We start from the raw sequence: 24724 nt of genomic DNA, 5'->3' as shown, positions 1-24724 counted from the left end.
CATCCGGAAATGAGAAACCCCGTGATGTCAGGAGGTCGAGGACTGGGGGAGAAGCGTCTTTCTGGTTTACGTTGACGGGTAGAAGGGAGGGATTCGAGGCGCTGTCCGCTCCCCGTATTGCGGGATCGTCTCCTTCAGATGTGCGCATTACAAAAGCGGGACGGACGGATCCGCCGGCATGGACTGTAATGGAACACCGCCGCTCTGGAGCCTCGAACCGGCCGGCCGGTGACGCGGCGCCGTGAACACAAAGTTCCACCCGGATCCAGTGACTACAGCTCGGAGCCATGACGCGGCTGGTGCTAGAGCAGGTGACGGATTTCGGGGACTACACTCGTGGTAAAGTCTTCCACGAGCTGCTGAAGCAGGCCGACTCTGGGAGCAGCCTGGCGGACGTGCGCCTCAGCCCGGACGGGCGACACATCCACCTAATCCTCCGCCGACCCAAAGCGGGTCTCGTGACTTTTGACAAGTACGAGAGGCCGCATCTCGCCCAGAATCAACGGCAGATGGACTCGGCGTTGACTCGGACCTATTCGGTTGTGGATGTAGTTTATTTGGATCACAATAACAACAGAAACGCCAACGCTGCCACCCTCGCCGCGGTGTACGAGAGCGGGACCGCGGAGTTCTGGAGGTTCCAGGAGAGCAAGGCGGGCTGGCAGCTCCTGCAGACGGCCGACCTGTGCAACAGCCCCCGAGCCAAGGTGGTCTCCGTGTCCGCCTGCTCGAACCTCATCATATGGTGCGAGGAGAGGCCGCCCTCGGAGAGTTCCCCTTCCGCCGCTGCGACCAGGAGCAACTTCAGGTACTGTATCTGCAAGCGGGCCTACGAGGTGCAGGAGAGGGCCGTCAGTCTGGGACGCGTGAAGATCGCCCTCCACAACAACCCCCGCTTCACCGTGGTCAGCTCGGGTGAATGCGTCTACCTGCTGCCCGAGTCCCACCAGAAGCCCCTGTTGAGCGTCTCCAAGTGTCTGCTGTCTTGGTCCCCTCAGCATGACGTCTTCACGGTCAACAGCACCTGTAAAGGCGCTCTGTTAAAAAAGGATTCACCTCCGCCTAAAGAAACTGACTTTAAGAGGTTGATAACGGACTGTTTGGGATATTTATCAGCTCTCAAGCCACCTGAGATACGTGGATTCTCTCCTGCGGCTTGCGAAGGAGGCCTCTTGCTTTTGCTCAGCACAGGCTGGGTGAGCCTACTGCAAAGAGACGGGACGATGAGACAGGTGTTCAAACTGGCAGATGAGTGCTCTGTGATGCACAGAAGCCTCCACACGTATCATGACACGCTCGCCCTGACAGTAGGCCACACCCTGTACCTGGTAGATTTGAAGTGTGGCAGAGAGGTGGAGAAGATTTCTATGAGGCGAGAAGGTTTGCTGTACGTCAACAAGGAGGAGCGACAGGCTCCTCACCTGCTGTCGGACATGGGACTGTTTGTTGTGATGCAGCGGGAGACGGATATTCGGACTTATGACACCAACCCCGAGCTAAGACCCTCGTTTCTTGGCACAGCGGAGAACATAGCCCCCGGAACGCGTCTGGTGGAGGCTGTCTTCGAGGAGGCATGTAAGTACTATCAGCAGAGGAGCCTGAGCAGCACCCAGCTTACTGTGGACAAACTGAAGAAAGGAGGCATGTTCCAGGCTCCTATCTCTCTAGCAGCCATTGTCAGGGATCATCTCAGCGAGGGAGTGAAGAAGGTAGGAGATCCCGCTAAGAGAGGTGGAGTGGGTGGGGCATCCCAAGACAAACTGCTGGGGTCTCTGGAGGCAGAGTTGAAGGCTCTAGTCTCCCTGGAGGAGGTTAAGGGGACTTTAGTGAGGGCCAGTGAGAAGGAGGTGGAGATTGTGTGTGACAGACTAGTCCAGCAGGAGGTGTCTAGGCTGCTGTCCTCCTCTGAGCTTGATATTGAGGCTCTAGTCTACCTTAACTCTATTTTCAGTATCTTCCCCTGCCAGGCCTGGAAAGCCTCACAAGCCACCCTGCAGCTTCACTGCAACGGTGCAGGTTCTCTCTCCAGCAGAGCTCTGCCGGAGATGTGGAAGTCTGTCCTCAGCCCTGTTCAGGCTCCCAGCTCTCCAGCCAAACTTCCTTACACCAATGGCCAGCCAAAGCACAAGAAACACCTCAGGTCCAGTCCAGCTTACCACAAACTAGCCAGTCCTACCTACCCAGCTCCGGCCCTTCCCATCTTTGAACTTATTTGTGTATCAGTGCTCCAGTTCCAGCCTGGCTGGTTGCCTATGTTCTTGGACCTAGCCCAGCAACAGCAGGGCCAGGCGGGCCTGGGTCTTAGTCTGGCCTCCTCCTCCTGGGGCTTCTCTGGTGGAAGAGGAGGTGAGAGCAGGGAGAGCAGTGTGCCGCTTTACAAGCGAGCCCTTTCTGTGTTGCACACACTGAGGCCTGATGAAGACCAGAATCAGGAACTGGAGGTGGAGTTGCTTTTGGTCAGCGGGCGGCCTAATGCTGTCCTCCAGGCGCTGCGGATCCTCATCGGCCGGCACCAGTGGGAGCGTGTCACCCAGGTGGCACAGGTGTTCTGTAAGGAGAGTCCGCTGCTCAACAAGGAGATATTCAGTGTTCTGCTGTGCGAGGTAGCCCAGCACAGAGATCTGGACTCTTACCTGGATCTGCTGTGGGCTCTATGCCCAGAGGACTTCACTGTCACCACCATTCTCAACCTGGTGCTGAAGAACATTCCCACCCCAAACCCTCCCACCTTCCCTCTCTCCCCCTCAACGCATTCCCTCTCCTCCTCAACATGTTCTGAGCACCCTGCTCCCTTTTTGGAGCACCACGGCAGCCAGCTGACCATTGGCCTGCTGAAGCCCTTGTTCAGAAAGGTCCTCCAGAGGGAGACCAAGCCCAGCCAGCGATACGCTGACATCCTGCAGTCCCCCGTATTCCCTCCTCCTGCACTCCCCCGCCAGCCCACCCAGCAGCCCAGACTCCACCTGGAACAGCCAAGACCCCACTGCTGCTCCCCCGCCACTCCCTGAACAGGACTCACCCCACAGCTCTGTCCAGGGAGGCAGACTGTCATTACCTGCCAACCCAGACTCGCATGCACTCATCAAGTAACTGTAGAAACTGTGAGACAAATAAATGCATTTATGTAGTGGCGAAAATAATCAATGTTAAACATTCCCCATATAATCTGTCATTCGTTCTTTAAAGATAAACTAGTATGAGTTTGGATAGCTGGATGAAATGACAATCAAATATATAATGACATAAAAAAGCCCAACCTGGTCGATTGGAATGTAGAATTTTTAAATGAAGTATATGTACAAGAACGGAAGATTAACTCAAAGTAAAATCAGCATTTCAAAAGGCACCATTGGAAGGAAATACAACTAGGACTAAAGAAATATTACTACTATAACCTTGTAAATGACTACTGAAGACCTTAACATTGTATATGCTTCTCATGGTTTTTCTTTTTTTTAAGTGTGTGTGTGTGTGTGTGTGTGTGTGTGTGTGTGTGTGTGTGTGTGTGTGTGTGTGTGTGTGTGTGTGTGTGTGTGTGTGTGTGTGTGTATGTATGTATGTGTATATATATATATATATATATATATATATATATATATATATATATATATATATATATATATATATATATATATATATATGTGTATATATATATATGTGTATATATATATAATATTTTTTTTTTTTTTTTTTAATGTTGAGCCTAAAATGATCTTGCATGCACATATATAAGAATGTCAACACTGAATAGCCTTTATCAAAAGACCATTGATAGATAGTAATATATTTTATTAGCATAAAGTAGAGGTGTTTACCTGCTCAGTGTTTCAGTACAAACCTATGCACTGTCCCTTTTTTGGAACTGTAAGTATCTGGTTGCAGAAGATTTTCCCCCTCATAGCCTTTTTAAATATGTGATTCATACCAGTAGCCGTACATAGCTACCCATTAAAAATGTTAGGAGAGACGCAACGGACAGATCATTCTCTTGACTGTCATCATGACAAACTGGCCATTTAGTTTGAATGTTGCTTTTATATGAGATATTCCTAACAGCCAGGGTTGAGGTGGTGTGTTTTCATGGTCACGTTACTGCTGTTTTTATGTTCTCTGCCAAACCAACAATCACATTTTCTCATTTAACTCTTTGAACCCCCATCTCCAGCTTTTGCTACAACTTTCTCCAGTCTTATCTCTGTCCATGCTCCATCTTGTCCACCCTCTCCACCACCGACAAGGGACATTCCAGTGAAAATATCCAGTGGAAGCAGCCCGCAGTCCTACCCTTAAATCAAATTTCAGGAGTAATTCTGTTAGTCTTTAAGGAGGGGTTGGACCAGGGCATGCTGTGATTCAGGGCACGTTGTCTCTGTGTGTGTGTGCGCGCGCACGCACATACACATACATGGTTATTAGTGCGCAGCATCATGTCTTGTGTGTGCCTTGTGAGGCTAATGTTATTAGAGATGTTAGGCCTTCTGTCTGCCACTTGGTACCGTTTTCTCCATGAAACACTGCCTGTATCGCCAATTCACCCAGTCATTATTAACTTCTGGATGAAGTTTTGCATCACGCCTGTCAAAATGAATGTTAACATTTGAGATCAAATTGTACTTGCTTTAAGTGCTATGAACTAATGGGATGTAAGTGCGTACTTGGACAGGCTTTGCTTGCCTTAGAACCATCTTCATTTTTTGTTTTGTTTTTCTCGATCATACTGCAGGTTTGAAGGAAAGCTAAGATTCCTTGTTTTTCATTAGTTTACTAAGGAAAAAATGGTATTTATTCCCTTCCCGTACGGTTTATTTTATAGGTAAATCCAAGCTGCCTTGAAGTTTCTGCATGTTTGAGTCACAGGCTAATAAGCCAAACATGTGACTCTGAAATGCCACAGAACAATCCGAGTGCCTTTTGCAGCCCTGCTCTCCATTTACAGGCCAGTGTCACATTTTTGCTCTGCCTCCCTCAGCCAGACCCACCCATGACCTAAGAAGAGGTTCTAAAAGGCATTTGAAAATCCCTAATCCAAAATACCATAATAAAATGCATGTAAATCCAAAATCTCCCTTTAACCTGTCTTCCAATGAAGAGTACAGCTCCAGTCCTCTGTGTTCTCTAATGCTGTCCCGTCATTTCAATAAATTCTTTCTTCCAGTTTGACTTTTGCCACTGGACTATCAATATTTGTGTTCCTCGCTTGTGTGACATGCACATCCATGCCTGAGGGTATTTGTCGGTGAAGTTAGTTGCACATTCTCTCTCTCTCTCTCTCTCTCTCTCTCTCTCTCTCTCTCTCTCTCTCTCTCTCTCTCTCTCTCTCTCTCTCTCTCTCTCTCTCTCTCTCTCTTATTTTCACACGCAGCAAATCGTTGTGTGTGAATTGTCATCGTTTTGTTTCACCACCGTTTTCCATGGGAGCTGAATATGCATGGACATGACTTTTTTTTTTTTTTTTTTAAACACACTTCATCAAGCTTACAATGATCTGGGCATGGAGCGGGAGCACATTTCACAAACATTTCCTTTTTTACAGCATATGACATGTCCCCTTCTTGACCTCAACCCCAAATACAGGCCCTGTGCAGGTCAGTTCCCCATCCACTTTTTAACCTTTTACACAAGCGTATTAACTAGTGTTCGCCGATGCACGCGAGGGCGGCGGCTCCGGCTGGTGAGCGTTGTTCTGTCTCATGACCCGATGGCCGATGTCATGTGTGAGGCTCTGCTGTTTTGTTTTGTTTTTTCATAACAAACAATGCTTGTCACACGGGGACGTTGTGAGGGTGTAATCAGAGAAATAGCACCAATTAATCATACCAATAGGAGCAGAGATGGATCAGTCCCATATCTCCTGTCACGAACAGATGGATGTACAGGAAAAGGTGTCTCTTTCTAGACAAAGAATGGAGACACAAGGAATGTCCCCCGTCATGCACACACGTACACACACAAGGCCATCGAGTTAGATGTATTTTGTCCATTCTCTCCTATATAATGGTGTTGTAGCGCTATTGATTTTACCTGCTCTATTTTTGTAAATGTTCCTGTGTCAATCGGAATGGATCACAGACTTGTTCGGCACCAACTTCTGCTCTGTTTTATCAACCTGCATTTCGACATCTGACCCTGTTCTGCTGAAATCTGTTTTCACTTAACGCAGGGCTCTGGCCTTACCTTGCAATTTGAGCATTTTATTAAAGACTATAGCAACGTTTTGGTCCTAATACCCTGATTTGGAAAATAGTTTTTAACAATGAGTTGCTGTCTTGCATAGAGAGTGAGGGTTACAATTTCACACTCTAATGTGGGATAAAATTGCGTTCAACCCTTGGAGAACCACAGAGTTCATTTTAAAATCAAGAAGAACAATGCCCAGGGTTGTGCCTCATACAATTTGCCTTGATCTCACTTATCTCAAGGCAATGGCATGCTTTTATTGGATGTGTGGTAAATTGAAAGATATTAGATGTACAAAAGTAGCAGTGAATCAGTATTTAATTGTAATTGTCACATGATTTGACAAGAATCTTCACATTTAGTTACAGTGAGTAAAGAAAAAGGACGATATAAAGTGCTTTCATAACATGAGTATTATCAAAATCTACTCTTGACATCAAATACAAAGCTGATTACAGAATTATTGACCACTCAAGATCACATTACAACAAAAAAAAGGAAAGGAAAAGGAAATATTGATGAAAAGCTGAGTTTTGCATAATAGGGCCCCTTTAAATTATTTTCAAAAAGTTCCACATAAATTCACAATCAGAATTTATATTTTGTGGGGGTTTTCTTTATTTCCTTTTTGGAATAGCCACAACAGAGGCTGGCACTTGTAAATGCTGTTTGGCAGAAGGACAGTAACCCTGACACGTAACACATGTACCTACAGTAGTATTTCTTTCTCTACATACTAAACGGCGTGTCCCTCGTCCAGCTGTGGCTCAATTTACGCAATATATACACACACATGTAAAATAGTTACAGAAAAACAATTTAACAACATTTTAACATTGAAATGATAGAGCAGAAAATCCCTGAAGTTCCCTTTGTCCCCTGCCACACAGCTAAGGGAATTAAAATGCGCTGAAACAGTTGATTAACTTGCCTTCAGGTAAGAGTGTAGCTCAGTGGAGGACAACATATGGCTCCACCACAGCAGCTCCCGTCGGGCTTATTAACAATAGAATGAATTCATGTGGCAATGAAATGTGTTTTTCCAGCGTTAGGTGCTGGGACTGGCATATCCAGAGTCTTTGCAAGTTGTACCAAGCACATTGTGCTTCTCCCTTCACTCAGTAGTGTTTGAGGTTGGCCCTTGGGATGTGGTTCATCACTATGTGGTTGCTGAAAAAAGAGACATAACAAGCTGTCGTAAGAGGCAGCATGGTTGGATAGATCCTGTGTGTGTGTGTGTGTGTGTGTGTGTGTCTCACTCGTCGACATCAGAGTAGTCCATTTTGCGGTAATACTTTGCCAGTTTCATAGATAAGATGATGCTGGGGATGAAGAACATCAAGCACCAGCCCAAACTGAACCAGAAAGCGTTCTGCAGGAGACGGAAGGCGGGAGATATAAATACACCACCATTTCATCCACCCTAATTACAAGGATACAACAGTTAAGATAAGATAAGACTTAATTGTTCCCCGGTGGAGAAGTTCCGGTGTTACAACAGCAGAAAAAGAAAAAAAACAACAGAACCGTGCCAGTCAAAAAGAGATGAAATATAAATGAAATATACATATAAATGTACATATAAACAGAAGTCAACAGGGAGCAGCACTTGTGCAGCTGACCATGTTTACGTGTGACTAATATATAGTAATACTATATAATGATAATACTTGTGTTAATACAGAAGTGTATTGGTTTACAGGATTGCCACATTTTGTTTACTGTTTAAGACTTATTAGATTTAATGTCAACTTTATTGTACGTCACCATTTATATCTTAAATTCATTGTTCTGTTTCACCATTTATTCCGTAAGTTATTGTATAGGACCGTATGTTTTATTGGTCGACATGACTACTGTGTGTGTGTGTGTGTGTGTGTGTGTGTGTGTGCGCGTGTGTGTGTGTGTGTGTGTGTGTGTGTGTGTGTGTGTGTGGTTAAAAAAAAAAAACTCTTCTATCTCACCAGAGACTCTATCACGTTGGAACAGATGATGGTCTCTGCCGAGTCCACAGCTCTGGCTAGCGGCCCGCAGAGGCCCACCTGCTGTGTGATCTGATGCACACACAAACACACACACACACACACACACACACACACCCAGCACAGAGTTCACTCGCTCGTCCTAACAGGCTAATATGCAATATGTCAATGTAAAATAGTCGAAAGTGAGTTTTACCACGGTTTTGGCCCAGTCAGCGTACACAACAAAGTATCCCATCTGGCAGTCCAGGAACTCTTTGCCTTCCTGGGAGAGGATGAGGGAGGGAGAGTAAGCAAATCCCCTCCCCCTACTTTACAGTGGGAAGTCCATGCCATGCATCAGATCAGAATCAGACCATATAAAAGGAATTTGTCATGGTGAGGATTGGTGCATTTCTACAGACGATTAGCAATGAAGATAAAAAGAAACTGCCCTTCAACTTTAAATGGCACCCATTGTGGCTACCATGGTAACGGGGAATCTGGGTTCAATATATACACACACACACGCACACACGCACACAGGTAAGTCCTCTGAATTTGCTGTTGTCATAGTGTTTCTTTCCATCCTTTCATACATAATGTAAGCTGTGCTTCTATTTGGTCAAACCGTTTAACTCGTGTGAACATTGCATCGTGGAGAACTTAATTTAAAGCACCGGTTTAATACCAGTTCATACTGGCTGAGCTGACCAACCCCCACCCCCACCGGTTGCGGGGCTGACCCACCAGAGGCAGTAATCGACCGAAAAGAACGTCTCCGACAGTCATGTGACTGCACAGCTCTACTCACAGCTTTCACAATCTGCGTTGTGTTTGTGTTCAGAAAGTCTTGGGCCGCTCCAACTGTGCGCAGCATTTTCTCTACGGTTCCCTGGAATGGACAGGGACGGGGACAGATGGAAAGGGGCAAATGGGGGATTATTAAAAAGGGGAAAGGAGGAGTGAGTGTGCTTTAATCTTCCCGTTCCTGCTGTCCGGTTCATGCACTCACGTTGATTTTCTCCATAGTGGCTTGAAATCTGTCTATGATGGAAATGAGCTGTTGCTAAAGGGAAAAGGGCATCAGAGAAGAAAAGATCTGTATTCAAAATTGAAACGGTAAATACAGGAACAAGGTGCGAAATAAACAGATTAAAAGATAGACAGCGGCCCCCAAACGTACAACTTGTGGGAAGATGGTTGCCTCCAAGGCGGCCTGGATCTGCCTCAGGTCCCTAGCTTCGTTCTTCAGCTCCGTTGCGATAACGCTGTTTGGCTGCAAATGAACATGTACGGGCATCAGTGCATGGTTGGAACATTTTTGGAGTCACGCGGTTGGATATTCACGGAGACTCGGCAAAGCAAAAGGGTTTTAAAAAAAGAGGTCAATGTTTCCAATCACTCACCTGAATGTTACGGACCATGTCAAGTGTATCTGCTGTTGTGTTCAGATCAACTCTGGAGATATTGTTGAGCTGGAGAAGATTAAAACATATTATTTTTTTATATATATAGATAGATAGATAGATAGATAGATAGAAAGATAGATAGTCAGTCAGATAGAGAGAGAGATTAATTCTGCACAGGATAGGACTGTACAAACACACATGGACACACACCTTCACACACACACTACTTGCTACCTGCTCTCTGACTGAGGTGTAGTTGACATCTTTAAGCAGCTTGGAGAAGTTCCTGAGCTGGTTTTGAACCTCGGGGTTCAACAGAGTGATGGTGGACAGGGTGATGTCGGTGTTTTCAAAGTGCTGCTGGATCTCCTCTGTGTACTATCAACGAGGGAGGGGGGGGAAGTGCTTAGCGGAGAGACACTGAATATAAGTCCTGTATACTTATGCGAGAGGAGTCATTTGATTGTCAGGCAACACTTACTTTCGACACGTTGAGCAAATCTTCGAGGTCTATGATCTCATGGAGGTGCAACGTTGTCCAAAGAGGCTTGTTCACCTGACAATTGCTAGAGACAGATTGAGGAATATCACAGAAAATATTTATTTTCTTTCATGTCAGTGGGTGTTTTCATGCTCTGTTGAGGTTACATACCTGTATATATCGGTCAATGTGAGGTTGATTTTCAGCCCCAAATTGGGACCTAACTCCAACCCCGGAATCAGACCTGGAGTGTCAATAAGCTGTCAAAAAGGAGGGGAAGGAAATTAAGAGTGGATGTTGTATACTCTGTGTGTGTGTGTGTGTGTGTGTGTGTGTGTGTGTGTGTGTGTGTGTGTGTGTGTGTGTGTGTGTGTGTGTGTGTGTGTGTGTGTGTGTGTGTGTGTGTGTTTTCTTACCTTCAGTAGCTCTCCGCTGCGCCACGGCCGGCAGACCAGCGTGAAGAGGTTTCCTCCGAGCAGGAAGAGCAGCAGCACCAACACCATGAAGAGCCAGGAGAACAGGAAGCTGAAACCTGCGCCCCTGTTCAGGAAAAAACAAACAATCCAAATTAAATTGGATTGATTCAGGTTATCACGGATATCACCCTTTAAGGGTATTTTATATATCCTAACTAAGAGTTTCAACTTGCAAAATCTTTTCAATTATTTATTTCGACAAGCAGATCTTTGTCTTTAATATATGTGATGTCGCCAACTGTTTTGCATTGTTTCTAAAAATATATTTTTGATTTTTGGATGTTTATTCTCATCTTCTACGTCCACTTGATCAATGAATATAGTTAAAGTGTTTTTTAAAGTGGGGTCTGGGTATCGCTAGTGGGTCCCCAGCAAAATGATTAATAGTTGAACTTTTTCTTTTTTCTTAATTTTGATCCATTTATTTTTTTCATTTGCAGCACGTTAGCACCGTTTGAGAATGTAAAACAATGGTTGATCGGCTTAAGATATACGTGGCGAGCAGAAATCAAATTTTACAATAGCAGGATTTAACAGAAATACATATAAAAGATTTATCTCTTGTGTCAATACAAGAACAGCAATAGATGTTAATAAATAAATAACTAAAAATGATCACATAGATGGGACCTGCCCTGAGCACTAGAATAAAATTTAAAAAATTTAAAATTAAGTCTGGATTTATAAGAGCCGAGTCATTGTGGCTGTGCGTTGTCCGTGACAGAGCGAACATTGGCCAGGAGATCTAGATCCTAAAAGACAAAACAAACGTCAAAACAGACCAAGCCCACAAAGTGAGCAATCTGGGTGTTAAAAAGGGAGAAAAAGAAGCGTCTTTAGCGGAAACAGGAAGTGACGTTTTCGCGTGTAATTCACACCAAACCGGAATGCACTTCTCCAAATCACTTCTCGGTCACATTTCTTTTTTTTTTTTTTTTTTCTATCATGGAAACATGTTGACTTCTTGCGTATTATTGCGTATGTGTGTGTGTCCCCACGGATAACAAATAGCCACGTTCAAATTTTTATTTTGGACTGCCAATCTCATGAAAATCTCTTTGATCGGCTGGATAGCACAACAAAAAATAAACACGTTTTTGTGTTTTTAATATATAAACTTAAGTGTGGTGTGAGGGTGGTGTGGTTTGAGCAGCCACACCTGACTTGGGTCTAGATAATTGGGCCCAGGATGGCTGGGTGGCCCAAGGTAGCTGCACGCCCGTTGCTCATTAGACCAATCAACAAGCAACAGGTAAAACCCCTATCCCCACACACACACACACATACAGGAGAGGAGCCCTTGTCATGACATGTATTCAATCTGCGCCGGGCTTGTTCCAGCTTACCCCACCCTACAATAATCTGGTGTGTTTTCAACTCCATTGCCTGTGTCTCTGTGGTGGAGGGCCCTGACAATGCCACTCGGGTGGTGTGTGGCAGGCGAAACTGCTACATATAGATAATATATGTAATTCAGTGTTTATTTAAAATCAATCCCGCAATCTACTGTCATTCAAAATTGCCAGGATATGTAAGATTTGTAATCAAAGTTTTGATGATTAATCATGATCTCATGGATTACCACTTAAATGTTTCCACACAATTCCATGCCCTCCAACATTGCCGATTACACTTATCTGTTCAGTGGATGAATCTGGAAAGCAGGTTTAGTTTGCAGAGGTCTAAGTATTCCGGTAGGTTCTGAGGTGTCTTGGAATGTGTGGCGTCCTAAGACAGTACCCATTGTATAAGATAATTATAAACAGACGGTGCCAGGGGTCTCAAGAGAGAGAGAGAGAGCCCATTGTCAGGGGTCCCAGTGATAAGGGAGGTGAAATGTGAACGGTGACCTATGTAGGGGAATCAGATGGTCAACGTTGTCTCTGGACAAGCATAAAAGCACCCGCCTGAGTTTCATTCGGGAGAGAATACATCCGGCTCGGTTCTCTCCTGGACGTCCATGGCAAATCTGGTCTGATGCTGTTCTTTTGTAATAAATCTATTATTTTACTCAAGTCAGTGTCAGCGGTCACTCCTTCTTCATCATCAACAAATCAAATTCATTAAGAAACTACAAATTGACGTCATGAACCAGGATCTGTTGGGCCTCACCTGCTGATGCTGCCCGCTCCAGCGAATTACCACTTTAAAACCTCAGGGTGAGTGCGCTCTCACAAATTGAGCTGTGTGTGGTTCTTGAAGCTGTAGTGTTTTGTGCAGATAGGCTGCACTGACAAGAGCAGATTGTGCGGAGATGGAGATGATGTGTTGATGTGTGAAGTGAGCTTCTGTCTAAATTGGGGTTTATTAAGTTGTAAAAAACGTAAATAAGGGGAATAAGAGAATAATAAACGAAGAAAAAGAGAATTAAGTTGAAAAAGAGAATAGAGACGATGTAAATAAAAGATGAAGTTAAAAGTAAAAGTTAAAGGCTTAACAGATGCGGAGAAAGTTGAAGTAAAAAGTAATTGTAGAATGGCAGAACTAGTAGCCAAAAGCTATTTAAATAACCATGCAAGATTAATGAAGACAGGGCCCGTATCTCCTTAAATGGTAAGACGTGTACATTAAATGCTGTGTGAAAGCTGGCCGTATGAAAATATAATATAGTCAAATCTGTGTAGGAAAAACAAAGAGGAAATAACCCTGGCCAGGGGAATTGGCTAAATATAAAATGATATGAATGAAGATGAAAAAGATGAAAAGTGAAAAAGGGATAAAAGTTAAGAGCCTAAAGTAAGATGAAAAATATGAAAAGTGAAGTAAAAAGAGTTACAAGTTAAAGGCTTGAAAGATAAAAAAATAAAGTTTGAGAAAAAATGGGGAAAAGCAGGGCTGAACCAACCTAGGAGAATGAGTGCACATTGAACATGCATGCTAAAAGAATCTGATTAAAAAGATAATTTGTTAAAAGTTTGGCCAAAGTGAAAATTTAAAAGTCTGGCCAAAGTGAAAATCTGCGGATTTTGAGGGGCATTGGTGATAGGCAGGGAAAGGTTCACTGGAAGGTCCGATTGGTCAACCAGCCTGACTTTGGACAAAATTTTTGATTTATTGCTGAGGTTATAAATGTATGCATTTATATGTAAGATCCTGTATAGTTTTCTAAACCGGTTAGAAAGAAGAAGAAACAATTTTTATTTGTCACACAACAACACATGCTTGCACACAAACATGCTTTGGATGGTGGCCGGTGAAATGGTTCCTCTGCATTTAACCCATCCTGGCTTGTCCTTCCTCCGGGGCCACAGCCAGGAGCAGTGGGCAGCATACGTGGACGCGCCCGGGGACCAGGTGATAAGTGTCCATCGCTGGTCAGACGATGATGTGTGCATGTTTTTGAGGGGGGTCCTTACTGACGTGAGGTGAAGGAAACCCCATGTGAGCACGGGGAGAACATGCAAACTATTTGGGAGATAACCCGCCGGAGCACGCTGCCAACAGCGCCCCAGGCGGGAATCAAACCCAGGACCTTCTGTGAGGATAATGCACTGCGCCACCATGCCACTTAAGTGTGGTAATTGATTTGGAGTGGAATAGGTGGTTGCCTGGGGCAGAGGAACCGTGAGAGAATTTTCCTGTCTTGATTGTTTAATGAAAGAACTAAGAAAGGAAGCTGCCAGATGGGTTTTTCGCTCTCACACAAATACAGTCATAGCAATACAAATGTATTGTATTGCTATGACTAAGCATGTTCAGAAGGGTATATTATAATCATTTTGTTTGTTAGTATGTGATTTCTATTAAGCCAATTAAGGTCATAAGTTCAGTTACTCTTCTCTCTGTCGAGACTTTGTGTAGTCTTGAAGGGGGGAAATATGAGTTGTCTTGGAATCACTCCTTCACTCACTTCACCTCACTTCCTTCACTCACCCACTCGGTCACTCCTTCTTCATCAACACATCAAATTCATCAAGAAACTACAGTTCCTTGGTAAGAGTGCGAGGTCCCGAGTGTGACACGCTCCCCCCTTCTTTGCCCTCTCCTATGTATCTAGAAAATTGGATCTTGATTGCCGTGCTCCTTTAAAAGGAACTTCATGGAAGCAGAACTTTTCTGATGCTTACGAGAAGCAGCGCCCTTTGTTTTGGCTTTGTGCATTTTGTTTCTTTTTGAGGATGGAGGCCGGGTGGTCCAGTTTTCATGGCTTTATTTGTTGGTTTAGTTCGTTTCTCTGTTTTGGTAAGGGGGAAGCGCTGGATTCCACTGGCCTCCTGACCTATCTAGACTCTTTTAGTATGTTTGTTTTAGATGAAAATCTCACTTTTTACTGATAACTCGGTTTGGTGTGCACCATATGTTATAGGCAACAAGGTCTGAGCCAAACATTTATTGTATCCTGACTTCTAGGACTCACATCATTAGGAAGATGCCTCCGCAGTTTGCGGTGCAGGAGCGCCTGGTGGGGTCGGCCTTGGGCCTCAGACCCAGCGGCCCCAGGACCAGACCCAGAACGTTGCACATCACCACCAGGAGAACCACACAACAGATGGCCACGCCCACCGGCCAGCTGGTAAGGAGTAGACACATGAGGATGAAGGCTTCAGGATATGGCTCCTACACTGTATTTCCGTCCGATCGGCTTACGTAGAGTGTTTTATGTATTTGCCGAAGTATTGTGTCGAAAAATTACCTGATTTCATTAGCTCTCTCAAGCTCGGGGGTGACCTTGTTGATTTCCGTCCGCAGTTGTTTAAGGGAATCTGACACGTTGTTCAGAGCAGAGATTGGAAAGTCCTGGGCCACCTGCGAGATCTGCTTCTCAATGTCCTTCAACTGCTCCTTGGTGCCTGATACACACACAATCGAACATTAATATGAAATCTAATATGATGAACAGAGATAGAAAACTGTAAAATAAATAAAAATGTACAGCATAATAAAACAGGAGGGAATTTAAATACAAGGACACACACACACACACACACACACACACACACACACACACACACACACACACACACGTGTGTGTATTTATTAAGCATCATTGGGCTTCAATATTTTCGAACTCACTCTGAACCACGTCCTTTGTGTCATTAGACACCTTCTGAGGAATACTGTTGAAATAGTCCTCTGCCTACAATAACACAACAATAACACAAAAACAAAAATGGATTTAGAGGAAAGTATTTAAAGTAAAATAAAAACAGCTATCTATCTATATACACTTAAATACATTCAAATTGGATATGGCAATATCCATGTGCCCTTGTGGTAACTGCATCTTGTTTTCCCCTCTCCTTCTCAAGCCTGTCAAATAGCAACCGTGGTGAATTTAACCAAATAAATCCTCTTTGTGTACACTGTGTGTGGATTCACCTCAAGGCTAAAGCTCAAAGGAGCAGGTACAGATCAAGACTGCAGACAAACGGTCAGAGCATATTGTATTACCTTCGGTTGCAAATAAATCGTTCACATGCTTTCCCCCTCCATTATCAATCCACTTGACCTGCTCTGCGAACAGTGGAGGCTTTGTGTGGATGGAAAAATGGAACCGGAGCAGTCTAAGGTATGCAGGAGGAAAGTTACTGACCTCCTTCACCACAGACTGCAAATCAGCCTTGATGACTTCATCTACCGCCGGCTGGAGCTCACTGAGTTGTGGAATCTACGCACACGCACACGCACACGCACACGCACACTTTACAGTGAACAGCTATAATGCCATATAGTACCAGCAGGGGTCAGCAGAGAGCATAGAAACATTTACATCGACTTGAATTTACTTAAATTCACAACCGGTGATGGCTGTTGAGTTTGTTGAAATTGTTGAAATTATATAGAAAATATTAAAAATGTAATGAAATTGCATCCAAAAGTGTGGTGAATTGGTGAAAAAGGCAATGCACAGGGCAGAAGAGAGCAGTAGGGGTTAAAAAGACAGAAGATGTGAAAATAAACAAAAAAAAGGTTAGGTAACGGCTATTTCCACATGTTTTAAAGCCTACAGCCCATAAGGAAACCAAATTGCTTCATTGATGTTTCCTGTTGCCTAATAGTAATTCTGTTTCCTGAAACCCACAAATACACCCTTTGGGTCATTTGTATAACCCACATGCTAAAGTAATAGGGAGAACACAATATTGAATTCATTTTCTAAAATCTTGGAAAACTCTAACTTCCTGTTTATTTATATCAACAGTATTACAGTAATGGACATATATATTAACAAATATTCAACTGTTGTATATTTAGCATTATTCGATTATGAAAAGAGGAAGGTCAAAGAGAAGGTTTATGGATGTGGTGAGGGAGGACATGCAGGCAGTTGGTGTAAGGGGGGAAGATGCGCAGAACAGAAGGTATTGGAGGCAGATGATCTGCTGTGGCGACCCCTAACGGGAGCAACCAAAATACAAAGAAGAAAGAAGAAGATTATAGTTTTATGACCCACGGGACTAATTGGTAACAACAAAGTTAATTAAGAGTACATAGAGAATTTAGGCTCACCACGATGGAAGTGTCCACAGTTACTTTTTGGAGTTCTGGCTTCAGGGCCACACAGCCCTGGCACTCCTTCTTGGAGATGGTCTGGTTGATCCGGTCTTTAACAGCGCTGATGTTGGCCTGGATAGAGCTGGAGCCGGACTGGAGCCGGGCCAAAGTTCTGTTTGCCTCGTTCAAGAGAGCGTTGGCCTGGACGGCATCTGTTCATCACAATCAGAAAATGATTATGAGTCAGAATCAGTGTTTATTTCGGCAAGTACATTTTCATATGAAAGGAATTTGTTGTAGTAAAGATAAGTGGATCGCTGAACAAACAATTGGTATTAAAAAAAAACTTAAAAGTAAAAATGTATAATAAAATTAAAAGTCAGATCAAATAAAATAAAGCCAAATATACAGAACATAAATAGCCCATAAATATATAGGGTATATCATGAACACAAACAGAAAAGAAAAAAAAAACACAAATGACAAATTGATCATTTGGGCACACAGATTCCAATTGGAGGCGATATCTGCGGTTCCTGAAGAATGGAAGGACGAGGTAAAAAAACACACGATTTTTGTCAATATTTGATAACAAAATATGATACGATTTGTTTGGCGCAATTCAACATTTCCTCGACTTTTTTACATTTATCTGTTTAATAAATAATGGTGCAGGGCTTTATACCTTGGTCCAGAGCTCTGATCAAGTCCACGGCCGGATCCAGGGCCCCTCTGAAGCCCCGCTGAATATCTGTACCCAGCTGGGGGCCAATATCTGACACACACACACACACGCAGTGATGGGCGGACTGCAACATATATGATCAATCTTAAGATTGTAAAAAACAAAACACAATATCCAGATCCTCACCATTTAGGTTTTCAGTAACCTCATAAACAGTTTTGAAGCTCTCCTTCACCACGTGTTCAATTTGCTGGAGACATACAGGAGAAACACACTTTTTTAATCACCCATTACCTTTATTTAACTCAACTTTAATTATAATTTTTTTATCGCAAATTCTTGCTTCTTAAAATATGCTATGCATTACTTTTTTTTTTCTTGCATTTGACCCAAACACCAAATTCAATCACTCCTGACAACTTGATTCTCTCTCTCTCTCTCTCTCTCTCTCTCTCTCTCTCGCTCTCTCTCTCTCTACCTGAGGCACAGCGGTGAGGTAGACGTGGAGGTTGTCCAGAGTTTGCTCCAGCTCCACGGCGCTGTGGTCCACAATGTCTTTCAGGGTCTCATTACTTCTGAACATGCAGATGTTCCCCGCGCTGTTAAAACACACACACAAAAAGTTAGGGATATTCGGCTTTCGGGTGAAATTTCAGGATGAACCTAAAATGCACTATAACCTTTACAGGTGAACTTAATTTGACCTTCTCTAAACTTTTGAATGCACATGACCAACTGTTCAATGTTTCAGCACTTTTTGCACAACTTGCTGTTCTCTAACAAGGAGCTGAACGGCAAAATTCAGGTCATGGATCATGGATCATGGATCATGGATCATGGATCAAACAGGTGTTTGATCCATGAAGCGACCAATACATTTCCTGGTTCAATTAGAATTGGTATTTAAACAGTCCTCTTCATCATGTTGTTCACATTTTGACATCATGAGACCAAGACAACACCTAACAAGTGATCAACAGTACCTCGCCATTGCGAGGCTTCAAACAGGATGTTCTCAAAGGAAGTGGCCACTGAGCTTAGAGTGTCACAGAGTGTCATCAGCAGGTTGCAACAGAGATACAGAGAGACTGGAAGAGTCACAGAAAGGCATAGAAGTGGACGTCCTTTGGCCACATCCCACACTGATGAGCGCTTCATTGTGAACAGTGCCCTGCGGAACCGGATGATGAATGCCACTCAACTCCAGGCACATTCAAGGGAGGTGAGAGGCACCCAAGTGTCACGTCAGACCATTCAAAACCGTTTCCATCAGCGTGGTCTGCGTGCTAGACGACCTGTAAAGGTACCTGACCACACCACCAGGCACAGCCATCATAGTCTTGCAGGGAGCATTGACGCTGGACGAGGGACCAATGGGCCTCAGTGCTGTTCTCTGACGAAAGTCGATTCACGTTGAGCAGAAATGATGGCCGCCAACGATGTTGGAGACGCCAAGGAGAGCGCTATGCATCAGCCACTGTTGTCACCAGATGAGCCTTTGATGGTGGTGGTGTTACAGTGTGGGCAGGTGTGTCTAGTCAATACAGAACTGACCTACACTTTGTGAATGGTACAGTGACAAGCCCATACTACCTGAATAACATCATTAATCCAGTCATTGTGCCCCTGCATGAACAACACAGGCCTCATTTCAACTTCATGGACGACAATGCTCCAGCTCATCGAGGTCGCATCATTAGGGAACGGCTGCTGGAGACTGGGGTACCTCAAATGGAGTGACCTGCACTTTCTCCAGACCTGAATCCCAAAGTAAACCTATGGGATCAGCTGAGTTGCCGTGTAGAGGCTCTTCACTCTGTACCCCAGAACCTCAATGACCTGAGGGTCATTTCAAGCCCTTCAAGAAGACACGTCGTTGTCAAGCTGTAATTGATGCTCAAGGGCACATGACAAGTTATTGAGACATTGACATTTTTTGTTGTGGTAAACCCACCACTTTTGTTGGCTTTTGTTTCAATAAATTGTTTGAGATGAGGAAATCACCATTGCATGCTTCTACTTAAATGCCCTACTTTCATGATATAATATCACTGTAGCGTGAACTTTTTCCATTTTCCATAAATTTCACCCGAAAGCCAAATATCCCTAACTTTTTGTGAGTAGTGTATATACACACACACATACACACATATGTGTGTGTATACAGACACACACACACGCGCACGCACACGCACACTTGTGACTGTGATTCTGTATAATCACACATCATCCTAAACAGTTTCAGTCAGGACAGACAGACAGATAGATCTTACAGTATAATAATGGTGGTGCAGGTGGCGCTCCAGTACAGCGTCCTCCTGCGGCAGTGAACGCTGGACGTCTGCTTCTGGTACATCCTGCCTCCACAGTTGCCACAGCAGCGGCAGCAGGCTAAGAAGAAGCCGACCAGGACCATCAGCACGATGTACAGGATCCCGATGGCAGCGCACACCAAGAAGCCAACCTGGTACGACAAGATCTGGATTCACGCACACAACAACAACAAACAAGTTAGTTTAAAAAGTTCCTTCTTATATGATAAAAAATGATCTATTGACAAAATTTCATAATCGGAACATCAGATCAAACAACATTTCATTACAGCAACCATTATTTGAAGTCTCTTACTGCTTTGGTGGTGTCTGGATCTGACTGTACAACATCCAAATTCTTCACCAAATCCAGGATCAGATCTGTTAAAAAAAGGGAGTAGTATAGTGGGATCAGTATCATATTAACTATACAGAAGTTTCTCCCGACCCATTTTTTCCCCTCCATCTCCCACTGTATTTAAAGGATAGGTTGGCGTTTTTCAACCCAGGCCTTAATAATAACTTAGCTTCATTCATAAGACAACCTCACTTTTCAACGCTTTACTATTGAGAAACTTACCACTCTGCTGCAGCTTTTTACTATGCTTACATCCAGTCTAATCGGCCGAACGCAAACGTTTACGCCTTCCTTTTTGAAAACGGGAAACTCTCAATATTGTCAATACATCCAATACGTTGTTCATATGATATACCAAAAATAAACAGTCAAAAACCAGGTGCTTTTATCAGGTTTTTCAGCCTTTTATTAGTTAATGTGCATTTCCGCAAATCAGCCCTTTTGAGACGAGAAACAGGAGGTTGAGTTGCTTCCTACTGGAAACCTGCTGAAGAAAGTGTTACACTCTGGTTGTACTGCAATTGCCAAAGACAGTTTTAAATAACATGTGACAATATTGAATGTTCAAATATAAAAAACAAAATACATAGAGATAAATCTGACTATAACTTCCTGCTTCCTGCTTTTCCACTGTCAGATTTCAAGCCTCGGCAGGTACAGCTCGCCTCTGTCCAAACATTTTTTGAACCCTGAACACTGAAGAGGAAACCTTACACCTCCACCTCGCGGTAACCAGGCAACCGTGAAAGCTTTCCGTGGGATTAGATTCTTTGCTTTTCTAAACCCTGTTGTGTTTATTGTTCACACAACAGCAGCAGATTGTGGAGCACAAACTGAGAGGCAGTACTAAATATGGAGCTCTAAAGGTTACAAAAGTTAGGAATGGGATATGTTTGACAGGTCTACATTTTAACTGAAATCAAAAGCAAATAATGCAGTCCTTTGCTTACAATATATATATTTTTTCTTTGTATGCTTCAATAATACCTCTGGGAAAAAAAAGATCTCTGCATTCAGCCATCCCAGTATCTGACGTATCTAGAAGCAGTGCTATCAGCACGTTACCAGCCGGGGAGCCAACTGGCAACTTCCGATCACTTGACGACCCGAGCTATTAAAATACATTTATTTTTAATTTATTTTATCAGCTGTCGGCAAAGGAAATAATTAAAAACTTTTTTTCCCCCCAAATAATTATTAAAATAATTTAACTGACGGTTTTGTTTATTTTTGTATTCTATTGTATTTTTATCTCATCAAATAGACTTAGACGTATGTGTGTAAGGTTTAGGGTGTGAATAAATTTTAAGTATGTGATACAAGGCTAAATAAGGCAAAGCTCTGACACCAAAAGTAATGATTTTTACACACAGAAGCATATTGAAGATTTCTCGAAATGAAATAAAAATAATTATATGTCAATCAATATGTTCTAATAAAAAGTAATCAGAATTGCATGATAGTCCAACCATAATAAATTAGAATCCACTGTGAGCAATTGGCAGATGGGGAAACGTCGGCTGATTTAAGAGGTTAATTTGGTATAGAGTTGAAATTGAAGAAAAATATTTTGTTTGTACAGCCATACAGATGTCTTTTGTTTAATCATATCTAATCTTCACCCTTACAATCAGTTATCAAATTATCTGTAGTCTGTCTGTGGTCTGTCTAATGGAAAAAAGAAACACCCTGAAAAAGATTGAAAAGGGGCTTGTACAGTAAACAGCAAGCTTCTGTGGAGGATGCTTTAAAGTGAAAGGAAGTGGCAGAGAAAATTAAAAAGAAGAAGTCAAACAGAAAATAAACACTTGGTGACTGACAGTGAACAATGACCTCATCCTTAATGCGTTGATGGGGAAGTTGTAAAGCTGTGTTATCAGTCTGCTTATTAATAATCCATTGGTATAACAGCTGGTTGCTGAAATATAAGCTCACAATTGCTATCATCTAATTGACTAGCCGACAAAAGATTATGACCATGCAAAAGGTTCCTCCAGAACAAATTACATTTAGCAGACGCTTTTATCCAAAGCGACAATTGTTCAAACACCGACGGACGCAGCCATCAGGAGCAATTAGGGGTTAATTGTCTTGCTCAAGGACACTACAGCATGCTAGCAGGAGGAGCCTGGGATCCAACCAGCAACCTTTAGATCACTAGACCACCAGCTCTAGAGCCTGAGCTACCATCCCCAGATATTGTGTGTAGTGTGTGTGTGTGTGTGTGTGTGTGTGTGTGTGTGTGTGTGTGTGTGTGTGTGTGTGTGTGTGTGTGTGTGTGTGTGTGTGTGTGTGTGTGTGTGTGTGTGTGTGTGTTTGGCGTGCGTGCGTGCGTGCGCCTGTGCACGTCTGATCTTCCCTCATTGTTTACCTACTGAAACCAGTGACAAGAAGGAAGCTGCTGGCCAAATAAAGAATGGTTTTGGCCCACACAGTCATTAAAAAAAATATTTACGGGCAAAGGTACAAAGTGCAATTACACCACAATAAAAGGAACAGGAGGACAAAAATAGGGCTTGATATGATATTGAGATTAAACTTTAATATTATAGAATATGCTCTGAGTCATTGTGCTTGAAAGACTGGTCATCTGCCAGTCAACAGCGAGCAAGGGTCCCTGTTTGACTTGTTTGACTGATTAACTATGTACTCTAATGCTGGTAAAGACTAACGTCTCCCCATAACTTATTTAAAGGAAACTTTCCAGTTACTCTATGTAAAAGCAAACAAAGAATTTCTCGAGGAAACACAGTGATGTTAATGTCAGGGACGGAGCCATTTGTCCATGTTCTTGGACTTACAATCATATTTCATCTCTTTCTTGTAGAAATAAACCTGCAGAGGCTGTGGATGCCAGTGGACGTTAGACATTGGATCGTAATCAAACGCACAGAGCTCTGGGACACTGACCTTTAGGGAAGGTGTTTGGCTGGACCGTGTTGAGGAAGGACTGGACCAGGTCTGCCATGAAACTTACTCCTGCATCGAGCCCAGTGCCGTCCTGGTACACGGGCTGAGCGATGCTCTGGGGCGCTGATCCAGTCAGGCAGGAGTCCTTGGCCAGGCTGAACCTCAGCAGTAGAACTACCACCATGGTCCTGAATGCTCCCGCCCCGCCCTGCCACTTCCAGGGCCTCGCGTTCTCACAAAGCCTCATGACTACAGATCAATTGTGGGTAGGAATGACTTGGAAGGAGGCAGAAGGTCATCTATCAGGCAATGGTGTCATGGCACCATCTCTGTGCTGACGGGTCTGTGAAACAAAAAGGAGAAGCAAATTGATTTAACACAATGGCCGATTGACACACTTTCCAGGTAGGAAACCAGAATTGAAAAAGGAGAAACAGAAACGAAATTAACACAGAACAGTCTCTGAACAGAATAATGAGAGGACAAACCAAATCCCATATTATGAAGTGGAAACTGTAAATATTAAAAGCTGTGATAATCTATCGCCTATGTTTATACAGAAATATTGACAGCACTTCCAATGACATCAGCAAACACAGGCCTGAGACATCTTAGCAACCTGCAAACTCACTGGACAGGAAATCATATATAATGACATTTTCTCTCTTTCTCTCGTCATCATTCCAGATTTGATTTGGGAGCCGGGCACAGAGAATTCAGTGTTCGGTGTCGATACACCTGCACACCCGCCGTTTAGCCAGACAGTGAAATGAGACACCAGTGACCATGAACACTGGCAGACAGAGGAGAAAGAAAGGCCCCAGCAGCGAGAAAACCTGACACAATGGCGGGTAGAATCCATTTAACAGCTTGTACATCTGTGAACATGTCAAGCTGTAGATGCTGTAAACAACGCATTCATCGAAGTGGTGGATGATGCGCTCTACTACAGTAGTTCCTCCGCTGCCAGGTTGAAAGCGGAGAAAAAAAAAAACCTGCTCTCTTTCCCACTAGAGACTAGAGACTGTTCCCTGAGGAAACAGGCAGTGTCGGAACCTTCCATTAACTTGAAAGGGCCCCAGAGTATTTACTTTTAAGTTGACTCCAGTTTACTTTCTGGGAAGCAGCTTTGACTCGGCTCTGTGACTTTTCCTCTTATCTGCATACGGGTGTGGGAAGGACAGCAGCAGAGGACAGGGCGACGCAAGACTAATGCCTGGTAAACACACCTGAGGACTTTTCTGGTACCTTGGATTTTTGAGTTCCAGACAAATTTTTCAGAGATCTTAAGAGAGTCATAAGGAAATCAGAAGGCAGACATTTTAGCTGAGATGGTCTGAAACTGTTCAGATCCATGATCAGCCCCAGAACTAGCCTGCGTAGTCCTGTGATGATGATCAGGTTGGCTTGATATTAACCGAAGTCTTGGCTCCTACAGTGTTCCAAGACATGTGATCCCCTGTGATCATTCTCCTGCTAAATCCTATAGTGTGTGTGCTACCGGGATGGAAAAAAAA

The 24724-nt window shown here is 43.5% G+C and overlaps 2 protein-coding genes across 2 annotated transcripts; one reads left to right on the top strand and one right to left on the bottom strand.

Annotated features, from left to right (window-relative positions):
• The first annotated feature begins 24 nt into the window (after window positions 1-24).
• Window positions 25-3464, top strand: hps6 (HPS6 biogenesis of lysosomal organelles complex 2 subunit 3). Its single transcript, XM_080016097.1, has one exon. The coding sequence runs from the start codon at window positions 288-290 to the stop codon at window positions 3006-3008; it is 2721 nt and encodes a 906-aa protein (XP_079872223.1). The 5' UTR covers window positions 25-287; the 3' UTR covers window positions 3009-3464.
• Window positions 3465-6778: 3314 nt separating this feature from the next.
• Window positions 6779-23454, bottom strand: prom2 (prominin 2; the record flags this gene model as incomplete). Its single annotated transcript, XM_080016982.1, has 23 exons — window positions 6779-7347; window positions 7437-7549; window positions 8142-8231; window positions 8356-8424; window positions 8953-9033; window positions 9154-9207; window positions 9325-9417; window positions 9548-9616; window positions 9785-9928; window positions 10032-10116; window positions 10203-10291; window positions 10448-10571; window positions 14865-15017; window positions 15141-15297; window positions 15521-15584; window positions 16041-16115; window positions 16958-17154; window positions 17628-17717; window positions 17814-17877; window positions 18106-18226; window positions 19901-20106; window positions 20256-20320; window positions 23208-23454. 23 exons carry the CDS (start codon window positions 23452-23454, stop codon window positions 7296-7298), a joined length of 2502 nt encoding a protein of 833 aa, XP_079873108.1. The 3' UTR covers window positions 6779-7295.
• Window positions 23455-24724: the final 1270 nt, after the last annotated feature.

The sequence above is a fragment of the Zeus faber genome (genome assembly GCF_960531495.2).
Source record: "Zeus faber genome assembly, chromosome: 16".
NCBI lineage: Eukaryota > Metazoa > Chordata > Actinopteri > Zeiformes > Zeidae > Zeus > Zeus faber.
This window is presented reverse-complemented; position numbering and strand designations above follow the sequence as displayed.

Bases quoted from the DNA above. Each gene is read 5' to 3' on its own strand.
- hps6 (XM_080016097.1), top strand. From the start codon at position 288: ATGACGCGGCTGGTGCTAGAGCAGGTGACGGATTTCGGGGACTACACT.